The sequence below is a fragment of the Entelurus aequoreus genome, linkage group LG05, assembly GCF_033978785.1.
Source record: "Entelurus aequoreus isolate RoL-2023_Sb linkage group LG05, RoL_Eaeq_v1.1, whole genome shotgun sequence".
In the NCBI taxonomy this organism is placed as follows: Eukaryota; Metazoa; Chordata; class Actinopteri; order Syngnathiformes; family Syngnathidae; genus Entelurus; species Entelurus aequoreus.
Window position 1 is genome coordinate 77,819,757 of NC_084735.1, and position 18,711 is coordinate 77,838,467.

At 40.2% G+C, this 18,711-nt stretch overlaps 1 protein-coding gene across 1 annotated transcript in view; it reads right to left on the reverse strand.

The window, feature by feature from the left end:
* The window catches only part of LOC133649861 (F-BAR and double SH3 domains protein 2-like), a 54,576-nt gene that overhangs the window by 17,077 nt on the left and 18,788 nt on the right, over window positions 1–18,711 (reverse strand). Inside the window, exons 4-10 of the mRNA XM_062046538.1 lie at window positions 15,111–15,187; window positions 14,747–14,891; window positions 11,320–11,453; window positions 10,950–11,004; window positions 10,732–10,860; window positions 10,541–10,663; window positions 10,363–10,458 (exon numbers count right to left, since the gene is read on the reverse strand). Coding sequence (XP_061902522.1) covers window positions 10,363–10,458; window positions 10,541–10,663; window positions 10,732–10,860; window positions 10,950–11,004; window positions 11,320–11,453; window positions 14,747–14,891; window positions 15,111–15,187 — 759 coding nt within the window. The remainder of the gene's footprint in view (window positions 1–10,362; window positions 10,459–10,540; window positions 10,664–10,731; window positions 10,861–10,949; window positions 11,005–11,319; window positions 11,454–14,746; window positions 14,892–15,110; window positions 15,188–18,711) is intronic.

Here is an 18,711-nt window from a genome sequence, read left to right on the forward strand (position 1 = left end):
TTTCAAAAATGTAAGTAAAACGTCTTGTATGCGACAGGAGCACTCTGCTGTTTTTAAAGACCTCTCATGATTTGCAACAGTCTGCTGTCTTTAGGAATATACTGCCAAAACCGCTGGCCAAAGGTCCTCTAATATAGAAGCGCTATGCTGTTTTTAAAGACCAACTTCAAAAACGTTGGTTAAAGATGATTGATACAAACGTAGAACAGGAATGCTCTGCTGTTTTTAAGGATGGAAGGAATCTACTGCCAAAATATGGTATGAATGGAATGCTTTGCTGTGTTCAAGGACCTGCTGCAAAAACTTGAATGAAAGACCTCCCATGTTTAGTAACAGTTTGCTGTTTTTAGGAATGTATTGCAGAAACCGCTAGCCAAAAATCCTCTACACAGGAGCATTCTGCTGTTGTTAAAGACATATTTCAAAAATGTAAGTAAAACGTCTTGTATGCGACAGGAGCACTCTGCTGTTTTTAAAGACCTCTCATGATTTGTAACAGTCTGCTGTCTTTAGGAATATACTGCCAAAACCGCTGGCCAAAGGTCCTCTAATATAGAAGCGCTATGCTGTTTTTAAAGACCAACTTCAAAAACGTTGGTTAAAGATGATTGATACAAACGTAGAACAGGAATGCTCTGCTGTTTTTAAGGATGGAAGGAATCTACTGCCAAAATATGGTATGAATGGAATGCTTTGCTGTGTTAAAAGACCTGCTGCAAAAACTTTAATGAAAGTCCTCCCATGTTTAGTAACAGTTTGCTGTTTTTAGGAATGTACTGCAAAAACCGCTAGCCAAAAATCCTCTACATAGGAGCATTCTGCTGTTGTTAAAGACCTATTTCAAAAATGTAAGTAAAACGTCTTGTATGCGACAGGAGCACTCTGCTGTTTTTAAAGACCTCTCATGATTTGTAACAGTCTGCTGTCTTTAGGAATATACTGCCAAAACCGCTGGCCAAAGGTCCTCTAATATAGAAGCGCTATGCTGTTTTTAAAGACCAACATCAGAGCACTGTGCTAATTTTAAGAACTGCTGCAAAAACTCAAAATAAAAAATCTCATGATTTGTAACGGTCTGTTGTTTTTAGGGATGTACTGCTAAAACCGCTAGCCACAGATCCTCTACACAGTAGCGTTCTGCTTTTTTTTAAAGACTTATTTAAAAAATGTAAGTAAAACGTCTTGTATGCGATACCATACCATACCATACCAACTTTATTTATAGGAGCACTCTACTGTTTTTAAAGACCTCTCATGATTTGTAAGTCTACTGTTTTTAGGAATATACTGCCAAAACCGCTAGCCAAAGGTCCTCTAATATAGAAGCGCTATGCTGTTTTTAAAGACCAACTGCAAAAACACTGGTTAAAGATCATTGATAGAACAGGAATGCTCTGCTGTTTTTAAGGATGGAAGGAATCTACTGCCAAAACTGCGATATGATTGGAATGCTATGCTGTTTTCAAGGACCTGCTGCAAAATCTCAAATGAAACATCTACCATGTTTTGTAACGGTCTACTGATTTTAGGAATGTACTGCCAAAACTGCTAGCCAAAGATCCTCTACACAGAAGCGTTTTGCTGTTGTTAAAGACCTACTTAAAAAATGTAAGTAAAAAGTATTGTATGTGACAGGAGCACTCTGCTGTTTTTAAAGACCTGCTGCAAAAACTATAAGTAAAAGATCACTCATGATTTGTGAAAAATTGTGACAGTCTGCTGTTTTTAGGAATGTACGGCCAAAAACGCTAGCCAAAGGTCCTCTACTATAGGAGCGCTCTGCTGTTTTTAAAGACTTAATTTATAAACACTAGTCAAACATGCACCTGGGGATAGGTTGATTGGCAACACTAAATTGGCCCCAGTGTGTGAATGTGAGTGTGAATGTTGTCTGTCTATCTGTGTTGGCCCTGCGAGGAGGTGGCGACTTGTCCAGCGTGTACCCCGCCTTCCGCCCGAATGCAGCTGAGATAGGCTCCAGCACCCCCCGTGACCCCAAAAGGGACAAGCTGTAGAAAATGGATGGATGGATGGATAGTCAAAGATCCTCTATATGTGCACTGCTGCTTATTTTTATTTTTTTTTTACAATCTACTGCAAATCACTAGTCAAAAATCCTCTTTATGAAATTGCAGTTATTTGTAAGGACTGACTGCAGAAAAGATGCTAGTCGCTAACAAGTTCCAAACTGGAGTCGTATTTGCGGGCCGGACAAGGGATCAAGTCTTTGACTGGCTGCCTGCATCTCTATTTGACTTCCTGACATTCTTTGTGGCCCACAAAGGTCTTGTGCCAGGACGGACTAGAGACAAGAAGAAGAGCGCGTTAGCCGTGCAGGAACACATTCCTTCCAGAAAGATGATGTCAGTGTGATGGAAACAGCGGCTCTTAATTGCCCAATGAAGGCATGCGAAGCAGCTGTCTTTGCAATGATTGAGCAAATTTTTTTTAAGAGCAACAAGTTCTTGTAGGGTTTGGGGAGGGGGGGGGGGTACAAAACCTGCATTAAGATATTTCCACATGACAGCATCAGTGTGTGTCGAGAGGGGCGGGGAAGGTCAGTGCACTGCGATGAGGCCCACTCACAATGGCTCCTTTTCACACATGGCCTGTTCACAGGGGCCGGCCTACGTCCTGCCCCTCCCTCACGCTTTGCTTTTTGGGCTCCGTCCCCTTTACCGGATCCCTCAGTCTGGCCAAAGCGGCGCGAGGGGAGGGGATGCGAGGGCGGGGTTTTTGTGTGCCCGCCGTTAATGTTTTCTTTAGGAACAGGCTGCCGCTTGTTTGACGTCCAATGAAAACAACGCCACCGTTTGCAGTTTGAACAAATTGTCCAGTGTGGACGAGCGCCGCGGAGAGCTGGTGAAGACACGCGCCCGCGTGCGTGCATGTATATGAAATATAAATACAGGGAGGGGATAAAAAAAAGAAAGTAATCAGTGGTTGTGCAAGAGGACAGCTCTATGAGACCTACTTAATATAGTGACAGCACTACGTGTGATGCAAAGGTCATTCAGCTTTTTATAACTACAGTATTGTTGGCTCTGTGACAGACTTTGATAAAGACCACAAGTGGGACTGAGTGATGTAATGTAGTCATGCTGCAACACAACACACAAGTCACATTTTAAAGGAAGAAATACAACTGAGCACTTGAAATAAACACATCTTTTTGCACTTGAGTGATCGTAAAACGTGCAATATTGACCTTTTTTGTGGTCTCAGAGGTCCCATAATGGTGTAATAGAAGTGCGTGATCTAAAATCCAACCCCAATACTGAAATTTAGACCATTTAAAAGTGCTCTTGCCCTATTGTGGGATCTGAGCCGAGGATGTCGTTGTGGCTTGTGCAGCCCTTTGAGACACTTGTGATTAAGGGCTGTATAAATAAACTTTGATTGATTGATTTTAGTAAGCCTTACTGTGAACACGTCGGTTTGTGTTTGTAGCTTTAAAGGGGAACTGCACTTTTTTGGGAATTCTGCCTATCGTTCACAATCATTATGAAAGACATGATGACGGATGTATTTTATTTTTAATGCATTCCAACTCCTAAATAAACGTAAATAAAAGTCTGCTTACAACAGAGCCAATAGGAGGTAATCTATTCCGCACATACATCCCAACGAATAACATCCAAAAACCGGCAACAATATACCATTTACATTTTGTGACTTGAATATTAACCAAGTATTAGTGATATTGTTATTATAAGCGCTAACACAGACACAAGCTTGTGTGCCAATGTTGACATGATCGAGTGGTAAGCTGCTGCCTAGCTTCCTTGAGTGTGGGAATTTACTGTAGAGCATAAATAATGACTCTCACCCAGACAGAAGAAGGATGAGGACGTATTTCGACAAGTTGGGACACTCAGATAGGAAATTTAGACACGGAAAATGGCGAGAACGACACAAAAAGATGAGTCATTCTTCATCTAAATGTGACTATAACAAGATTATAACAAGACTATAACAGTCGGCATGTTAATGACACTATACAGTAAGTAATGTTTTATTATGTTTCTTGGCTCTCATGAAGTCTGCAGTGTGTTTCAACCATAATGTAGTGGCAAAAAAAAAGCAAAAGTCTTGTAGTGTTTTTGAAATTAACGCGCCGCATATGCTTAAAATGAGCGAAATTAGTAAATTTTAAATGTTATTATAAATGTGCCTTTTACTACATTACATACACTACATTGCCAAAAGTATTTAGCCATCCAAATGATCAGAATCAGTTGTAAAATCAAGCACTTAGGCATGGAGATTGTTTCTACAAACATTTGTGAAAGAATGGGTCGTTCTCAAGAGCTCAATGATTTCCAGCGTGGAACTGTCATAGGATGCTACCTGTGCAACAAATCCAGTCGTGAAATTTCCTCGCTCCTAGTGCATAGTGCAAAGTGGTCGCCGACTTTCTGCACAGTCAGTTACTATAGAGCTCTAAACTTCATGTGACCTTCCAATTAGCCCACGTACAGTACACAGAGACCTTAATGGAATGGGTTTCCATGGCAGAGCAGCTGCATCTAAGCCATACATCACCAAGTCCAATGCAAAGCGTCGGATGCAGTGGTGTAAAGCACTTCGCCACTGGACTCTAGAGCAGTGGAGACGTGTTTTCTAGAGTGATGAATCACGCTTTTCCATCTGGCAATCTGATGGACCAGTCTGGGTTTGGAGGTTGCCAGGAGAACGCTACATTTCGGACTGCCTTGTGCCGAGTGTGAAATTTGATGGAAGAGGAATTATGGTATGGGGTTGTTTTTCAGGAGTTGGGCTTTGCCCCTTAGTTCCAGTGAAAGGAACTTTGAATGATCCGGGATACCAAAACATTTTGGACAATTCCATGCTCCCAACCTTGTGGGATCAGTTTGGAGCAGGCCCCTTCCTCCTCCAACATGACTGTGCACCAGTCCACAAAGCAAGGTCCATAAAGGCATGGATGACTGAGTCTGGTGTGGATGAACTTGACTGGCCTGCACAGAGTCCTGACCTGAACCCGATAGAACACCATTGGGATGAATTAGAAAGGAGACTTAGAGCCAAGCCTTCTCGACCAACATCAGTGTGTGACCTCACCAATGCGCTTATGGAAGAATGGTGGAAAATTCCTATAAACACACTTCACAACCTTGTGGACAGCCTTCCCAGAAGAGTGGAAGCTGTGATAGCTTCAAAGGGTGGACCGACATCATATTGAACCTTATGGGTTAGGAATGGGATGGCACTTCAAGTTCATATGTGAGTCAAGGCAGGTGGCCAAATACTTTTGGCAATATAGTGTATATACTTATAGCGTGTTTATAAAACCTTAATGGAGGTGTTTGGATGTTTTTAAGGACTTTTATAGGCAGAATAGAGCAACTCTCAAAGGCTCAATAGTAAGCGGACTTTTGATCGCATTTTCTTACTATTTAGAGTGCATAAAAAAAGGAAAACATACGTGTCTTACATGATTGTAAATAATAGGCAAAATTCCCAAAAAGTACAATCCCCATTTAATGCTCATGAGCTGTGTTCAGTGTGTGTTTTTAAGAAGCGCCATTGTGTACATCAGGGGTCACCAACCTTTTTGAAAGCAAGAGCTACTTCTTGGGTACTGATTAATGCGAAGGGCTACCAGTTTGATACACACTTAAATAAATTGCCAGAAATAGCCAATTTGCTCAATTTACCTTTAACTCTATGTTATTATAAATAATTAATGATATTTACACTTAATTGAACGGTTTAAAAGAGGAGAAAACACGAAAAAAATTACAATTAAATTTTGAAACATAGTTTATCTTCAATTTCGACTCTTTAAAATTCAAAATTCAACCGAAAAAAAGAAGAGAAAAACTACCTAATTCGAATCTTTTTGAAAAAATTTAAAAAAAGAATTTATGGAACATCATTAGTAATTTTTCCTGATTAAGATTAATTTTAGAATTTTGATGACATGTTTTAAATAGGTTAAAATCCAATCTACACTTTGTTAGAATATATAACAAATGGGACCAAGCTAAATTTCTAACAAAGACAAATCATTATTTCTTTTAGATTTTCCAGAACAAAAATTTTAAAAGAAATTCAAAAGACTTTGAAATGAGATTTAAATTTGATTGTACAGATTTTCTAGATTTGCCAGAATAATTTTTTTGAATTTTAATCATAATAAGTTTGAAGAAATATTTCACAAATATTCTTCGTCGAAAAAACAGAAGCTAAAATGAAGAATTAAATTAAAATGTATTTATTATTCTTTACAATAAAAAAAAATACATTTACTTGAACATTGATTTAAATTAAAATCACTTTTAACGTTGTATTTTTTCTCTAAAATTGTCTTTCTGAAAGTTATAAGAAGCAAAGTAAAAAAATGTATGAATTTATTTAAACAAGTGAAGACCAAGTCTTTAAAATATTTTCTTGGATTTTCAAATTCTATTTGAGTTTTGTCTCTCTTAATTAAAAATATCGGGCAAAGCGAGACCAGCTTGCTAGTAAATAAATACAATTTAAAAAATAGAGGCAGCTCACTGGTAAGTGCTGCTATTTGAGCTATTTTTAGAACAGGCCAGCGGGCGACTCATCTGGTCCTTACGGGCTACCTGGTGCCCCCGGGCACCGCGTTGGTGACCCCTGGTGTACATGATCTACTTTTTACTCATATATAGTGAAACTTCAATTACGCACCCATCTAATTGCTAACTTTTTGATTTAAACACTTTAGATCCAGCCAAATATGCATCTGTGTGCAAACCAGGTCTCATTCTTTCATTTTGTGACCCCAAAATTTTGGGAGGCGGAGCCCTCCACATCAGTTGCTGCGCTGTACACTACTGGTCACTTCTCAGCGCTACAGGGCACTTGCCTTTTTCTGGGTTTTTTCGCTTTTTGACAAGTTTTGTCAATTTTGATAAATCCATATGGGTCCTAAAAAGACAACAGCTACAGACAACAGTCTGTAGAATTTGTCGCGGGCCAAAAAAAACCATGCTGTCGGTTGCAAATGGCCCTCGGGCCGCAGTTTGGAGACCACTGCATTATTGCCTAATAAGCCTCTGAAGTGATGTCCGAGGTCAAACCATGGTCACGAAAAACATCAAGTCTTCAGTTACACTGGAAGCTTCAAAAATGCAACATTTAAACAGATGGAACCTCTAACACTGGTGGTAAAATTTTAATTCTACCAATATATATACATTTTTAAATACCCCTTTAGAGTCTATCATAACCACAATGCCAATCACGAATGAGGTTAAACGTTAGCAACACTAGCATGGCTACACGAGCCATAATGCTAACACAACACCCAGCAACATCATGCCAGGTCAGCCTATCTGCCGAAGAAAAACAAAATAAACTTACACCACCCACGTCTGATGGACAATTGACAAGAGTTCCAGAATGTATATTAAGAAGTGTAGCGAAGCCTGCTCAAAGTGCTGGGCAAATACAACGGGTGGGCTTATCTAGCTAGTGGCAGGTGGTATCATGTCGACAAGGAAGGTAGGTTTTTTCGTTTATGAAAAATTGCAAGAATATCATCTGTCACTGCAATGGCAAACAAACCGAAAATAGTGGCAGACCAGCCTGGACACTATTTATTGCTGGCCACTTATTTACCAGCCACAATTGTTCCTTACTGAGGCTTTAAACCTGGATTCACCTTGCTGCTGGATGACGCCGTGCTTTTTCCTTCTTCTGCCTCAGTGTCAGTACTGATTGTGTTCACATCTGTCTGAAGTCAAGCCGACGTCACTCGAGAGTAAACACTACGGATGTTTGCTAAGTGATCGAAGTGCACGGTTGACGAGATCATTAGGAGTTTTCTATGAAGCGTGCTTGTTAAATGTCTCGATGCTTCTACAGGCAGGTTTAGAGACATACGAACACGTACAGAGGAACTCCAATTTACAAACCCCGCTTTATGTGAACCTTTTGATTTACAAACTTTTTGATGAAGCCAAATATGCCTTTGTGTGCAAACCATGTCTCGGTGTACGCGCTTCATTCATTTTGTGTGCCGCTGGGAGCCTCAGGGCGCTGCCACTTCCTGCATTTTGGAGAGGCGCAGCCCTCCTACGCCACATCTTGTTTACGCAGTCCAGTACTTCATGCTTCAGCGTGTTTCTTTTTTCACCCATATTTATCTATTTTGTTACTCAATATGGGTCCAAAAAAGCCATTAAAGCAGCCTAGAAAGGAGGGAATCACTCTGGACTGAGACTTAAAAAGGAGAGGGAACCGCGGAAGAAGACGACACTTCTCCCGAGCAGTAACACACTGCCCTTCCTCGTGTCTCTGCCTTCGTCTCCTCTTTTTGAGTGCATGCCACAAACATTGGCCGATAGCAGGGTCAAGGATTTTTTTTTATTGTAGCATCATGGTTGTTTTGAGAGCACCAAATGGACTTTTTGTGAGTCTGCGCGCATTGATAGTTAAACTTACTATTGTTGAGGTTTTTTTGATAGTAGAGATTGTTGATCCTTTACCCCTTTGTTATATTTGTTTGATACATGCATATATATACATATACACATATATATGTATACATATATATGTACATATATATACACACATGTATACATATACATATATATGTATACATATACATATATATGTATACATATACATATATATGTATACATATACGTATATATGTATATATATTAGGGCTGCAACTAACGATTAATTTGATAATCGATTAATCTGTCGATTATTACTTCGATTAATCGATTAATAATCGGATAAAAGAGACAAACTACATTTCTATCCTTTCCAGTATTTTATTGGAAAAAAACAGCATACTGGCACCATACTTATTTTGATTATTGTTTCTCAGCTGTTTGTACATGTTGCAGTTTATAAATAAAGGTTTATTTATTAAAAAAAAAAAAAAAAAAAAAAAAAAAAGTTAAAAAAAAAAAAAAAAAAAAAGCCTCTGCGCATGCGCATAGCATAGATCCAACGAATCGATGACTAAATTAATCGGCAACTATTTTTATAATCGATTTTAATCGATTTAATCGATTAGTTGTTGCAGCCCTAATATACATATATATATATATATGTATATATATATATATATATATATATATATACATATATATATATATACATATATATATATATATATATATATATATGTATATATATATATATATATATATACATATATATATATATATACACACACATACACATACAATTGTATATATATATATATATATATACACGTACATATGTATATATACATATATATACACACATACACGTACATATGTATATACATACACACACATACACATACATATGTATATATATATACTGTATATATATATATATATATACACATATACACGTACATATGTATGTATATATATGTATATATATACATATATTCACACACACACACACACACGTACATATGTTTATATATATACATATATATGTGTATATATGTATATATATATATACATATATATGTGTTTATATATTATATATATATATATATATATATATACACACACACACACACATACGTGTATATATACATACATACAAATACATATACATACTGTACATACATACATATAAACATATACACTAATTATACACACATATGCATGTATACATATACACATATACATACATACATACACACACACACATACATACATACATAGATATACAGTATACTGTAGAGGCAGGGATTTGTTTCTCACTTCTCACCTGGGATAGTGGGTGTGGCTACACGTGTGTGTGGGTGTTTGGGCGGAGTGTGTGTGGGGCTGAATGATTGCTGAATGAATAACACCTGCACCTGCCTGTGAATTGTTTGGCTTGTATGGAGAGAGTGTGAACCTGGGTGCCGTTACTTCTGTTGACCGCAAAGGGACCATAAACCATCTGCATGTAATGTATTGCATTTTTACTCAAAGGGAAAATAAATCACCCTCAAAACAGCGGTAATGACTTCATGTTGCATCCTTGGACCCAGCATGTCACACAGAGCCCTGCTTTCCACTCTCAATGACTAATTAGTTTCTGATAGTCCCACAACAATACTGTACATACATACATACATACAGTATACACACACACACATATATGCATTATAGTGTCTTCAAAGTGTGCATTTATTTTTACTAAAATAAGGTCTTTTGCAGAGGTTAAAACCAATTATTCATGTTTAAATTGTTTCTTATGGGAAATCCTGCTTCACTATACAAACTTTTTTCTAACCATGTTCAAGAACCATTTAAATTAAATTGAGGTTCTACTGCATTAAAAAAAGGTAGGGATGTAAGAATATTTTCAAATGAAACTACAATATTGAAAACTACAATATAAAACATTTAGGGGTTTTACCGTGTCCTCGTCGATGGGTTGGTACGAGAAGTCCGCCATTTTCTGGAAAACGGGATTTTTCTGTACAAACAGCTGCTGATGGAACTCCTGCAACACCTGTTCCAAAGACGCAAATGCTTCGTGACGCTCCGCTCAAGTTAAAAATAAACCGACAGCTTCCGAGGTGGTCGAGACTGACCCGGTTAGAGCTGTCCAAGAGCCGGTTGAAGACGTCGTGCGCTGCCTTGTAGGTCTCCAGCTCAGTTTGACAAAGGGCCACCAGGTAATCTTTCACCTGCTCGTAAACCCTGCCGTCCAACACCTGCAAAGACAAACGCAATTTAAAACACTGCATTCATCTCCGTAGAGACGCGTGGCGCCGCGGTGCACCTTGAGGCAGTCGCTGAGGTCGGTGTCGTAGTAGCGCTGCTGGTGAGCGTTGGCGGCCGCTAGCGTGAGAAGGTAGTCGTTCCTGGCGTGGGCGGCTTTGGAGTTGCACTCGCTCCTCTTAGCTTTCAGCTGGAAGGTCAGAATTTTGTCAGGAAAACTGAGCCATGCCGGCCTTTTTTTTTTTGTGGCTTTTTGGGGTGCTAGTAGCTCAAACGTACCTTGACAGTTGCCCTCTGCAGACTAGATCTGGACTGGAAGAGGCTCAGCTTGGACCTGAACACAAAGTGCAGCTTGTTAGCAATTAGCATGAAGTGTTGTAGTCTTTCCATGAGAGAATACAACTTTAACAACAGGTGGAGTCCGTCAACTAACATAAAACGCACCCACACACACATGCACAAATTTATGAGCAGCAGTCAGCTGTGGTGGCCAGAGAGTCATTACACTTTAATATTTGGTTTTCCATGTGTGGTGTTTGTCATGCTCAACTCTTGAGTTTGTTTGGCGTCACCACGGCCCTGCTATTAAGTTAGCGCAAGATCAACAGAAGATGTTTACTGAACAAAACAGATATAAGCGTATGCTTACTTAGCTTCTAGCTCGGCCTTCTCCCGCACGGCCTGCGCCATGGTCTCCGCCTCCTGGTACTTCTTCCTGCTCTTGGTCAGGTCTTTGACGGAGTCCTGCAGCTCGGCTTGTATGGTCGTCAGCCGCTCGATACACTGGTACACAATGGATGTGGACTCGGAGTTACATTAAAGTTAAAATCTGGTCAGGGTCGTAAACATTCCAGTCCAATGCTGTAGGCGGCGGTAATGATGTATTGCAAAAATAAAAAACAACTAAAATTCTCTGTATGCCAGCAGCACCGTGCTGTTTTATGGAACCTTCTACTTCAAACGTTGGTCCAAAATCCTCTATGTGACAACAACACTGCTGTTTTTAAGGACCTACTGAAAAAATGATAAGCACTACGCTGGTTTTAATAAACTAACCTTTAATAAATGCTAAAATTGCAAATCATAGATCTTCACTATGACAGAAACTGTCATGTCTCTCATGACATTTATTTTTCTGGTATTTTGTTTCATTTCCTCTCAAGCGCTCTTATTTTTGTTTCCACTTCCTTTTTGTCTCCATTTGCCATCACTTTGCTTGTTCCTCACCTGTCCCTGTTTGCCAACCAGGACTCTTTTTTTAATGCCTGGACAGTGCTGGATCATTGTGCTTTTTGCTTTGCACTTCACAGTTGCACATTTGTTTTGTTTTTTGTGTTACATGCGTTTTTCCCATTAAAAATGGTTTCTTCCTGCACTTTCCTGCCATTTCTGCATCCTGGGGTGCAGACAAACACCAGAACGCAACAGAAACACTGATGTTTTAATGACTTACTGATAAAACGATGTACACTTTGCTGGTTTTAATAACCTACTACTAAAAATGCTAGCCAAAGATCTTTTGTATGACAAACACTGTTTTTTTAAAGGACCTAATGCAAAAACGCTAGTCATAAGACCTTCTATATGACAAAAACACTGCTGTTTTTGAAGATCTAAAGCAAAAACGATGTGCACTTTGCTGGTTTTATTAACCTACTACTAATAATGCTAGCCAAAGATCTTTTGTATGAAAGAAACACTGTTTTTTGAAAGGACCTACTGCAAAAACGCAAGTCGAAGATCTTCTATCTGACAGAAACACTGCTGTTTTTAAAGACCTAATGCAAAAACGATGAGCAATATGCTGGTTTTAATAACCTACTACTAAAAATGCCAGTCAAAGTTCTTCTATACGGCAGAATCACTGCTGTTTTTAAGACGCTACTACAAAAATGCTAGTCAAAGATCTTCTATACAACATAAACACCGCTGTTTTTAAGAAAATACTACTACAAATGCTTGTCAAAGATCATTAGTATGACAGAAACACTGCTGTTTCTAAGAAGCTACTATTAAAAAGGCTCGTCAAAAATCTTCTATATTACAGAAACAAAGCTGTTTTTAAGAAGCTACTATTAAAATGCTAGTCGAAGATCATCTAGGTATATGCCAAAACTGCTGTTTTTAAGAAGCTACTACTAAAAATGCTACTACTAAATATGACAGAAACACCGCTGTTTCTAAGGAGCTACTATTTAAAAAGCTCATCAAAGATCTTCTATACTTTATAAACACAGCTGTTTCTAAGAAGCGACTACTAAAAATGCTTGTCAAAGATCATCTACATAAGTGTTTTTCAAGTGTCGTGAGATACAGTCTGGTGTGCCGTGGGAGATTATCTAATTTGGGTTAAAAATATGTTTTGCAAACCAGTAATTATAGTCTGCAAATTATGTGTTGTTGTTGAGTGTCAGTGCTGTATAGAGCTCGGCAGAGTAACCGTGTAATACTCTTCCATATCAGTAGGTGGCAGCCGGTAGCTAATTGCTTTGTAGATGTCGGAAACAGCGGGAGGTAGTGTGCAGGCAAAAAGGTGTCTAATGCTTAAACCAAAAATATATAAAAGGTGAGTGCCCCTAAGAAAAGGCATTGAAGCTTAGGAAAGGCTATGCAGAACGAAATTAAAATATGAACTGGCTACAAAGTAAACTAAAATACAATGCTGGACGACAGCAAAGACTTACTGTGGAGCAAAGACGGCATCCACAATGTACATCCGAACATGACATGACAATCAACAATGTCCCCACAAAGAAGGATAAAAAGAACTGAAATATTCTTGATTGCTAAAACAAAGTAAATGCGGGAAATATCGCTCAAAGTAAGACATGAAACTGCTAAAGGAAAATACAAAAAAAAGAGAAAAAGCCACCAAAATAGAAGCGCAAGACAAGAACTAAAACACTACACACAAGAAAACAACAAAAAACTCAAAATAAGTCACGGCGTGATGTGACAGGTCGTGACAGTACACTTACTGAGCTATAGTGATGCATGGTTGGCTATGGTTTGAATTCATATCCAACAATTGCGACAACGACTTTTTATTGTCAACTGAGTTTCGTTTTTTTAATGCTGGTGTTGTGCCTCCGGATTTTTCCAACGCAAAAAATGTGCCTTGGCTCAAAAAAGGTTGAAAAACATTGATCTACATGACATAAACACTCCCTGCGATGAGGTGGCGACTTGTCCAGGGTGTACCCCGCCTTCCGCCCGATTGTAGCTGAGATAGGCTCCAGCGCCCCCCGCGACCCCAAAGGGAATAAGCGGTAGAAAATGGATGGATGGATGGACATAAACACTGCTGTTTGCAAGGAGCTACTATTTAAAAAGCTCATCAAAGATCTTCTATATTATATAAACAGCTGTTTCTAAGAAGCTACTACTAATAACGCGTGTCAAAGATAATCTATATGACAGAAACACGGCTGTTTTTAAAAAGCGACTATTAAGAATGCGAGTCAAAGATCATCTGTAGGACATAAACACTGCTGTTATGTTTTTAAGGACCAACTGCAAAAACGCAAGTCGAATATCCTCTAACAGGAGCAGTGCTGTTTTTGAGACCAACTGCAAAAATGATGAGCTCCAACCAAAATCGCTAGTCAAAGATCTTCGCTATGACAGCAGCATTTTTGCAGTAGGTGCGTAATAACAGCACAGATCCTCAATATGAGAGGAGCGTTCTACTGTTTTAAAGAACACACTGTACAAGCAAAACTGCTAGTCAAAGATCCTCCATATGACAATAGTTTTTCAGGAATCTGCTACAAAAATGTTAGTAGCTCCTGACCAAACTGTGATTTGATATCATTCCCGTGCCACATTTGGCCCGCGGCCGGCCAGTTGAAGAGCCCGGCTTTAAAGGGGTTAAGCAGCTTGGTCGTAAATGAGCTTTTAACAATGCAGCAGAGTCGCACTTGACCTAGTTGGACCCTACAGGAAGCGGGGACGGACACCTGACCTAAACGGCGTTAGAGAAGCTGTCCAAATAGTTGGACGGCTCGGGTAACACGAGTGTCAGAAACCCGAGCTCACGTGGTGAGATTGACCCTTGATGCCGCGTTGTGCTTTACCTTACGCAGCTGCTGCTCCTTCTGCAGCCTCGCCGTCTTGGCCGGGTCGGCCACCTGCACTTTGTAGTTGTCGCAGGCGCTGATCCTAGACTGGGTGACCTGGACTGTACCCTCCAAGTAGTCCCTCCATACGCAATACATGTTCCTGTGCCAAACACACACACACACACACACACATACACACACATACACACACACACACACACACAGTTGTTATACACAGCTGAAGCAACAGTGTGTGAGCATTTCTGCACTGAGAGGAAGTTTGCGGCCCAAATGGAGCAATTGGGGGACTAAAAGAGACGTGCAGAGCTTCACGATGTGTAAGAAGAAGACACATAATAATCCTCCCGCTTTGCCTCACCTGTGATCCGCTTCTTCTTCTGACGGGCTTTCTGGCCATTCCCTCTTTAGGTACTGATTGGCCAACTTCTGCAGGGCCTGGAGGAGACAAAGTGAGGAGCACATTAAAACCCTCTTCTTAATAGCAGAGGTCTTCAATGTTTTCCAGACCAAAGACCTGCAAAGTTAAGTTAAGTTCAATTTCAAGTTAAAGTACCAATGATTGTCACACACACACTAGGTGTGGTGAAATGTGTCCTCTGCAAATCCCCTTGTTCACCCCCCGGGAGGTGAGGGGAGCAGTGGGCAGCAGCGGTGCCGCGCCTGGGAATCCTTTTTGGTGATTTAACCCCCAATTCCAACCCTTGATGCTGTGTGCCAAGCAGGGAGGTAATGGGTCCCATTTTTATAGTCTTTGGTATGACTCGGCCGGGGTTTGAACTCACAACCTACCGATCTCAGGGCGGACACTCTAACCACTAGGCCACTGAGTAGGTTGATGGAGAGATGGAGCAGCAGGCAGCCCTACTTATACATGTATAGAATTGTGTTTTAAATGAACTGGTAATAAAGGCACGTTGTCATTGTGCAATAAGATATTCAAATAATACACTATTGCAGCCCTAATAGCTAGCTAACAACTGGCTGGCTGATTGCTAGCTGACAACTACTGGCTAATCGCTCATTGGCAACTAGCATGCTTATCGCCAGCTAGTACCTAGAGTGTTTTCCATCCATCCATCCATCCATTTTCTACGGCTTATTCCCTTCGGGGTCGCGGGGGGCGCTGGAACCTATCTCAGCTACAATCGGGCGGAAGGCGGGGTACACCCTGGACAAGTCGCCACCTCATCGCAGGGCCAACACAGATAGACAGACAACATTCACACTGACATTCACACACTAGGGCCAATTTAGTGTTGCCAATCAACCTATTCCCAGGTGCGTGGCTTTGGAGGTGGGAGGAAGCCGGAGTACCCGGAGGAAACCCACGCAGTCACGGGGAGAACATGCAAACTCCACACAGAAAGATCCCGAGGCCGGAATTGAACTCACGACTACTCAGGACCTTCGTATTGTGAGGCAGACGCACTAACCCCTCTGCCACCGTGCTGCCCACCTAGAGTGTTTTACCAAGCTTATTTCCAATTATTAGAGTTTTTGTGTTTTTTGTTATGTTACAAAGTAAATTCAGAAATTTAAAGTGATTTAGATTAGCCTTTCTTGTCTGTTTAAATTTCGTATCTTATCCTGTTTTTTTAATTATTATTTTTATATTCTATTTGTATTTGCTTTAGTTTTCTTTCCTTTACATGTTTTGTGAAAGACAGTATTTGCTCAACCTGATTGATGTTTAAAATGATTGAGATTTGTTGAAAGTGCCTTGTTTTTTGTGTACATTGAGAATATATGTTTGTATGTACATTATTCATAAAAAATAAATAAAATTAAAAAGTAACTAGAAATGTAATTGCTAGCTGGCAACTGATGCGCTAATCGCTGGCTGGCAACTGGTGGGCAAATTGCTAGCTGGCACTCTAATTGCTAGCTGGCCATTAGTGGGCTAATAGCTAAATGGCAACTGTGACGCTAATCCCTGGTTGGAAAAGTGTGTGCTAATTTCTAACTGGCATGCTAATCGCTAGCTGGCAACTAGTGTACGCAATCGCTTGGCAACCGGCGTACTTGCGGTAACCAATGCGCTAATTGATAGCTGGAAACTAGTGTACTTATCGCAAACTAACAAGCTAATCGCCAGCCTGGCAACTGGTACACCAATCGCTAGCTGACAACTAGTGCGCTAATCACTGGCTGCCAACATGCACACTAAATGCTGGCTGCCAACTGGTGTTCTAATCTAATAAAGTAAGGTAGCCATGCCACTGCCATTTCTAATTTACACTACAGCGAGTTGGATCAATGTTAATGTCTATTTAATTTCACGACTCCCCCTGCCGTACCTTGGTGGACCCCTGGGGGTCAGGGACCACCGGTTGAAAATCCCTACTTTATAGTATATAGGAAGCTGTCATCTCTGTGCTTAAACTGCGTGCACTCTTTCACCCTTTTTTTTTTTGCCCAACTCATTTTAGGTGGGTAAGACGGCTGGGGGAGAAAACCTTAATTCATGGGAGGCCAAATCGAGCCCTGAAGATATGTTGAAATCCTGCACGTCGGCCAAACGGTGAGGTTAACCGTACGGGAACCAAAATAGCAGAAGAGAGTAAACATTTTAAAGGAAGAGATGCAACAAGGTCCGACTGATGTATCACAGTATCTCACATTTCAGCATGCATGTTTTTGACATTCTCAAGGGACAATACTATAAAAATTTAACTTGGAAATACTTTTGAGTAGTCAGTGTACAGCTCGCCATATAGTAGTATACAGTCCCTCTGGGATTTCGCTGCTTTTTTGTGATCACTGCGACTTAAAAGGCCTGAATTGGCAAAAGTTGCAAATCTAATAAGATTGAATCGCTCAATGTTTTAAGTAGAGATGTACGATAATGGCTTTTTTGCCGATATCCAATATTCCGATATTGTCCAACTCTTAATTACCGATTCCGATATCAACCGATACCGATATATACAGTCGTGGAATTAACACATTATTATGCCTAATTTTGTTGTGATGCCACGCTGGATGCATTAAACAATGTAACAAGGTTTTCCAAAATAAATCAACTCAAGTTATGGAAAAAAATGCCAACATGGCACTGCCATATTTATTATGGAAGTCACAAAGTGCATTATTTCTTTTAACATGCCTCAAAACAGCAGCTTGGAATTTGGGACATGCTCTCCCTGAGAGAGCATGAGGAGGTTGAGGTGGGCTGAGTTGGGGGGGCAGGGTTGCGGGGTGTGTTTATTGTAGCGTCCCGGAAGAGTTAGTGCTGCAAGGGGTTCTGGGTATTTGTTCTGTTGTGTTTATGTTGTGTTACGGTGCGGATGTTCTCCCGAAATATGTTTGTCATTCTTGTTTGGTGTGGGTTCACAGTGTGGCGCATATTTGTAACAGTGTTAAAGTTGTTTATACGGCCACCCTCAGTGTGACCTGTATGGAGTATGCCTTGCATTCACTTGTGTGAAAAGCCGTAGATATTATGGGATTGGGCCGGCACGCAAAGGCAGTGCCTTTAAGGCACGCCCCCAATATTGTTGCCTGGGTGGAAATCGGGTGAAATTCGGGAGAATGGTTGCCCCGGGAGATTTTCGGGGTGGGGCACTGAAATTCGGGAAAATTGGGAGGGTTGACAAGTATGACTGGTAGACGCAACTGCTCTGTATTTCTCGCTACGCCCGTGTACCACTCCGTACAGCGGCGTTTTAAAAAGTAATACATTTTACTTTTTGAAACCGATACTGATCATTTACCATATTACATTTTAAAGCATTTATCTGCCGATATTATCGGACATCTCTAGTTTTAAGTGTTCCTGTTAGTCTGATTGGCCAATTTTGTGGGTAAGTTGCGGAGACACAATGTTGCGAGGCTGCGCATAATTCACTGGGATTGGTTGAACTTGTGTGAATTGGTGCGATAGCGATATCGCAAATTCCTTAAAGGGACTTAGTATAGGTTGTAATCGGACACTGGAGTTTTGAACAGAAGTGAACCAA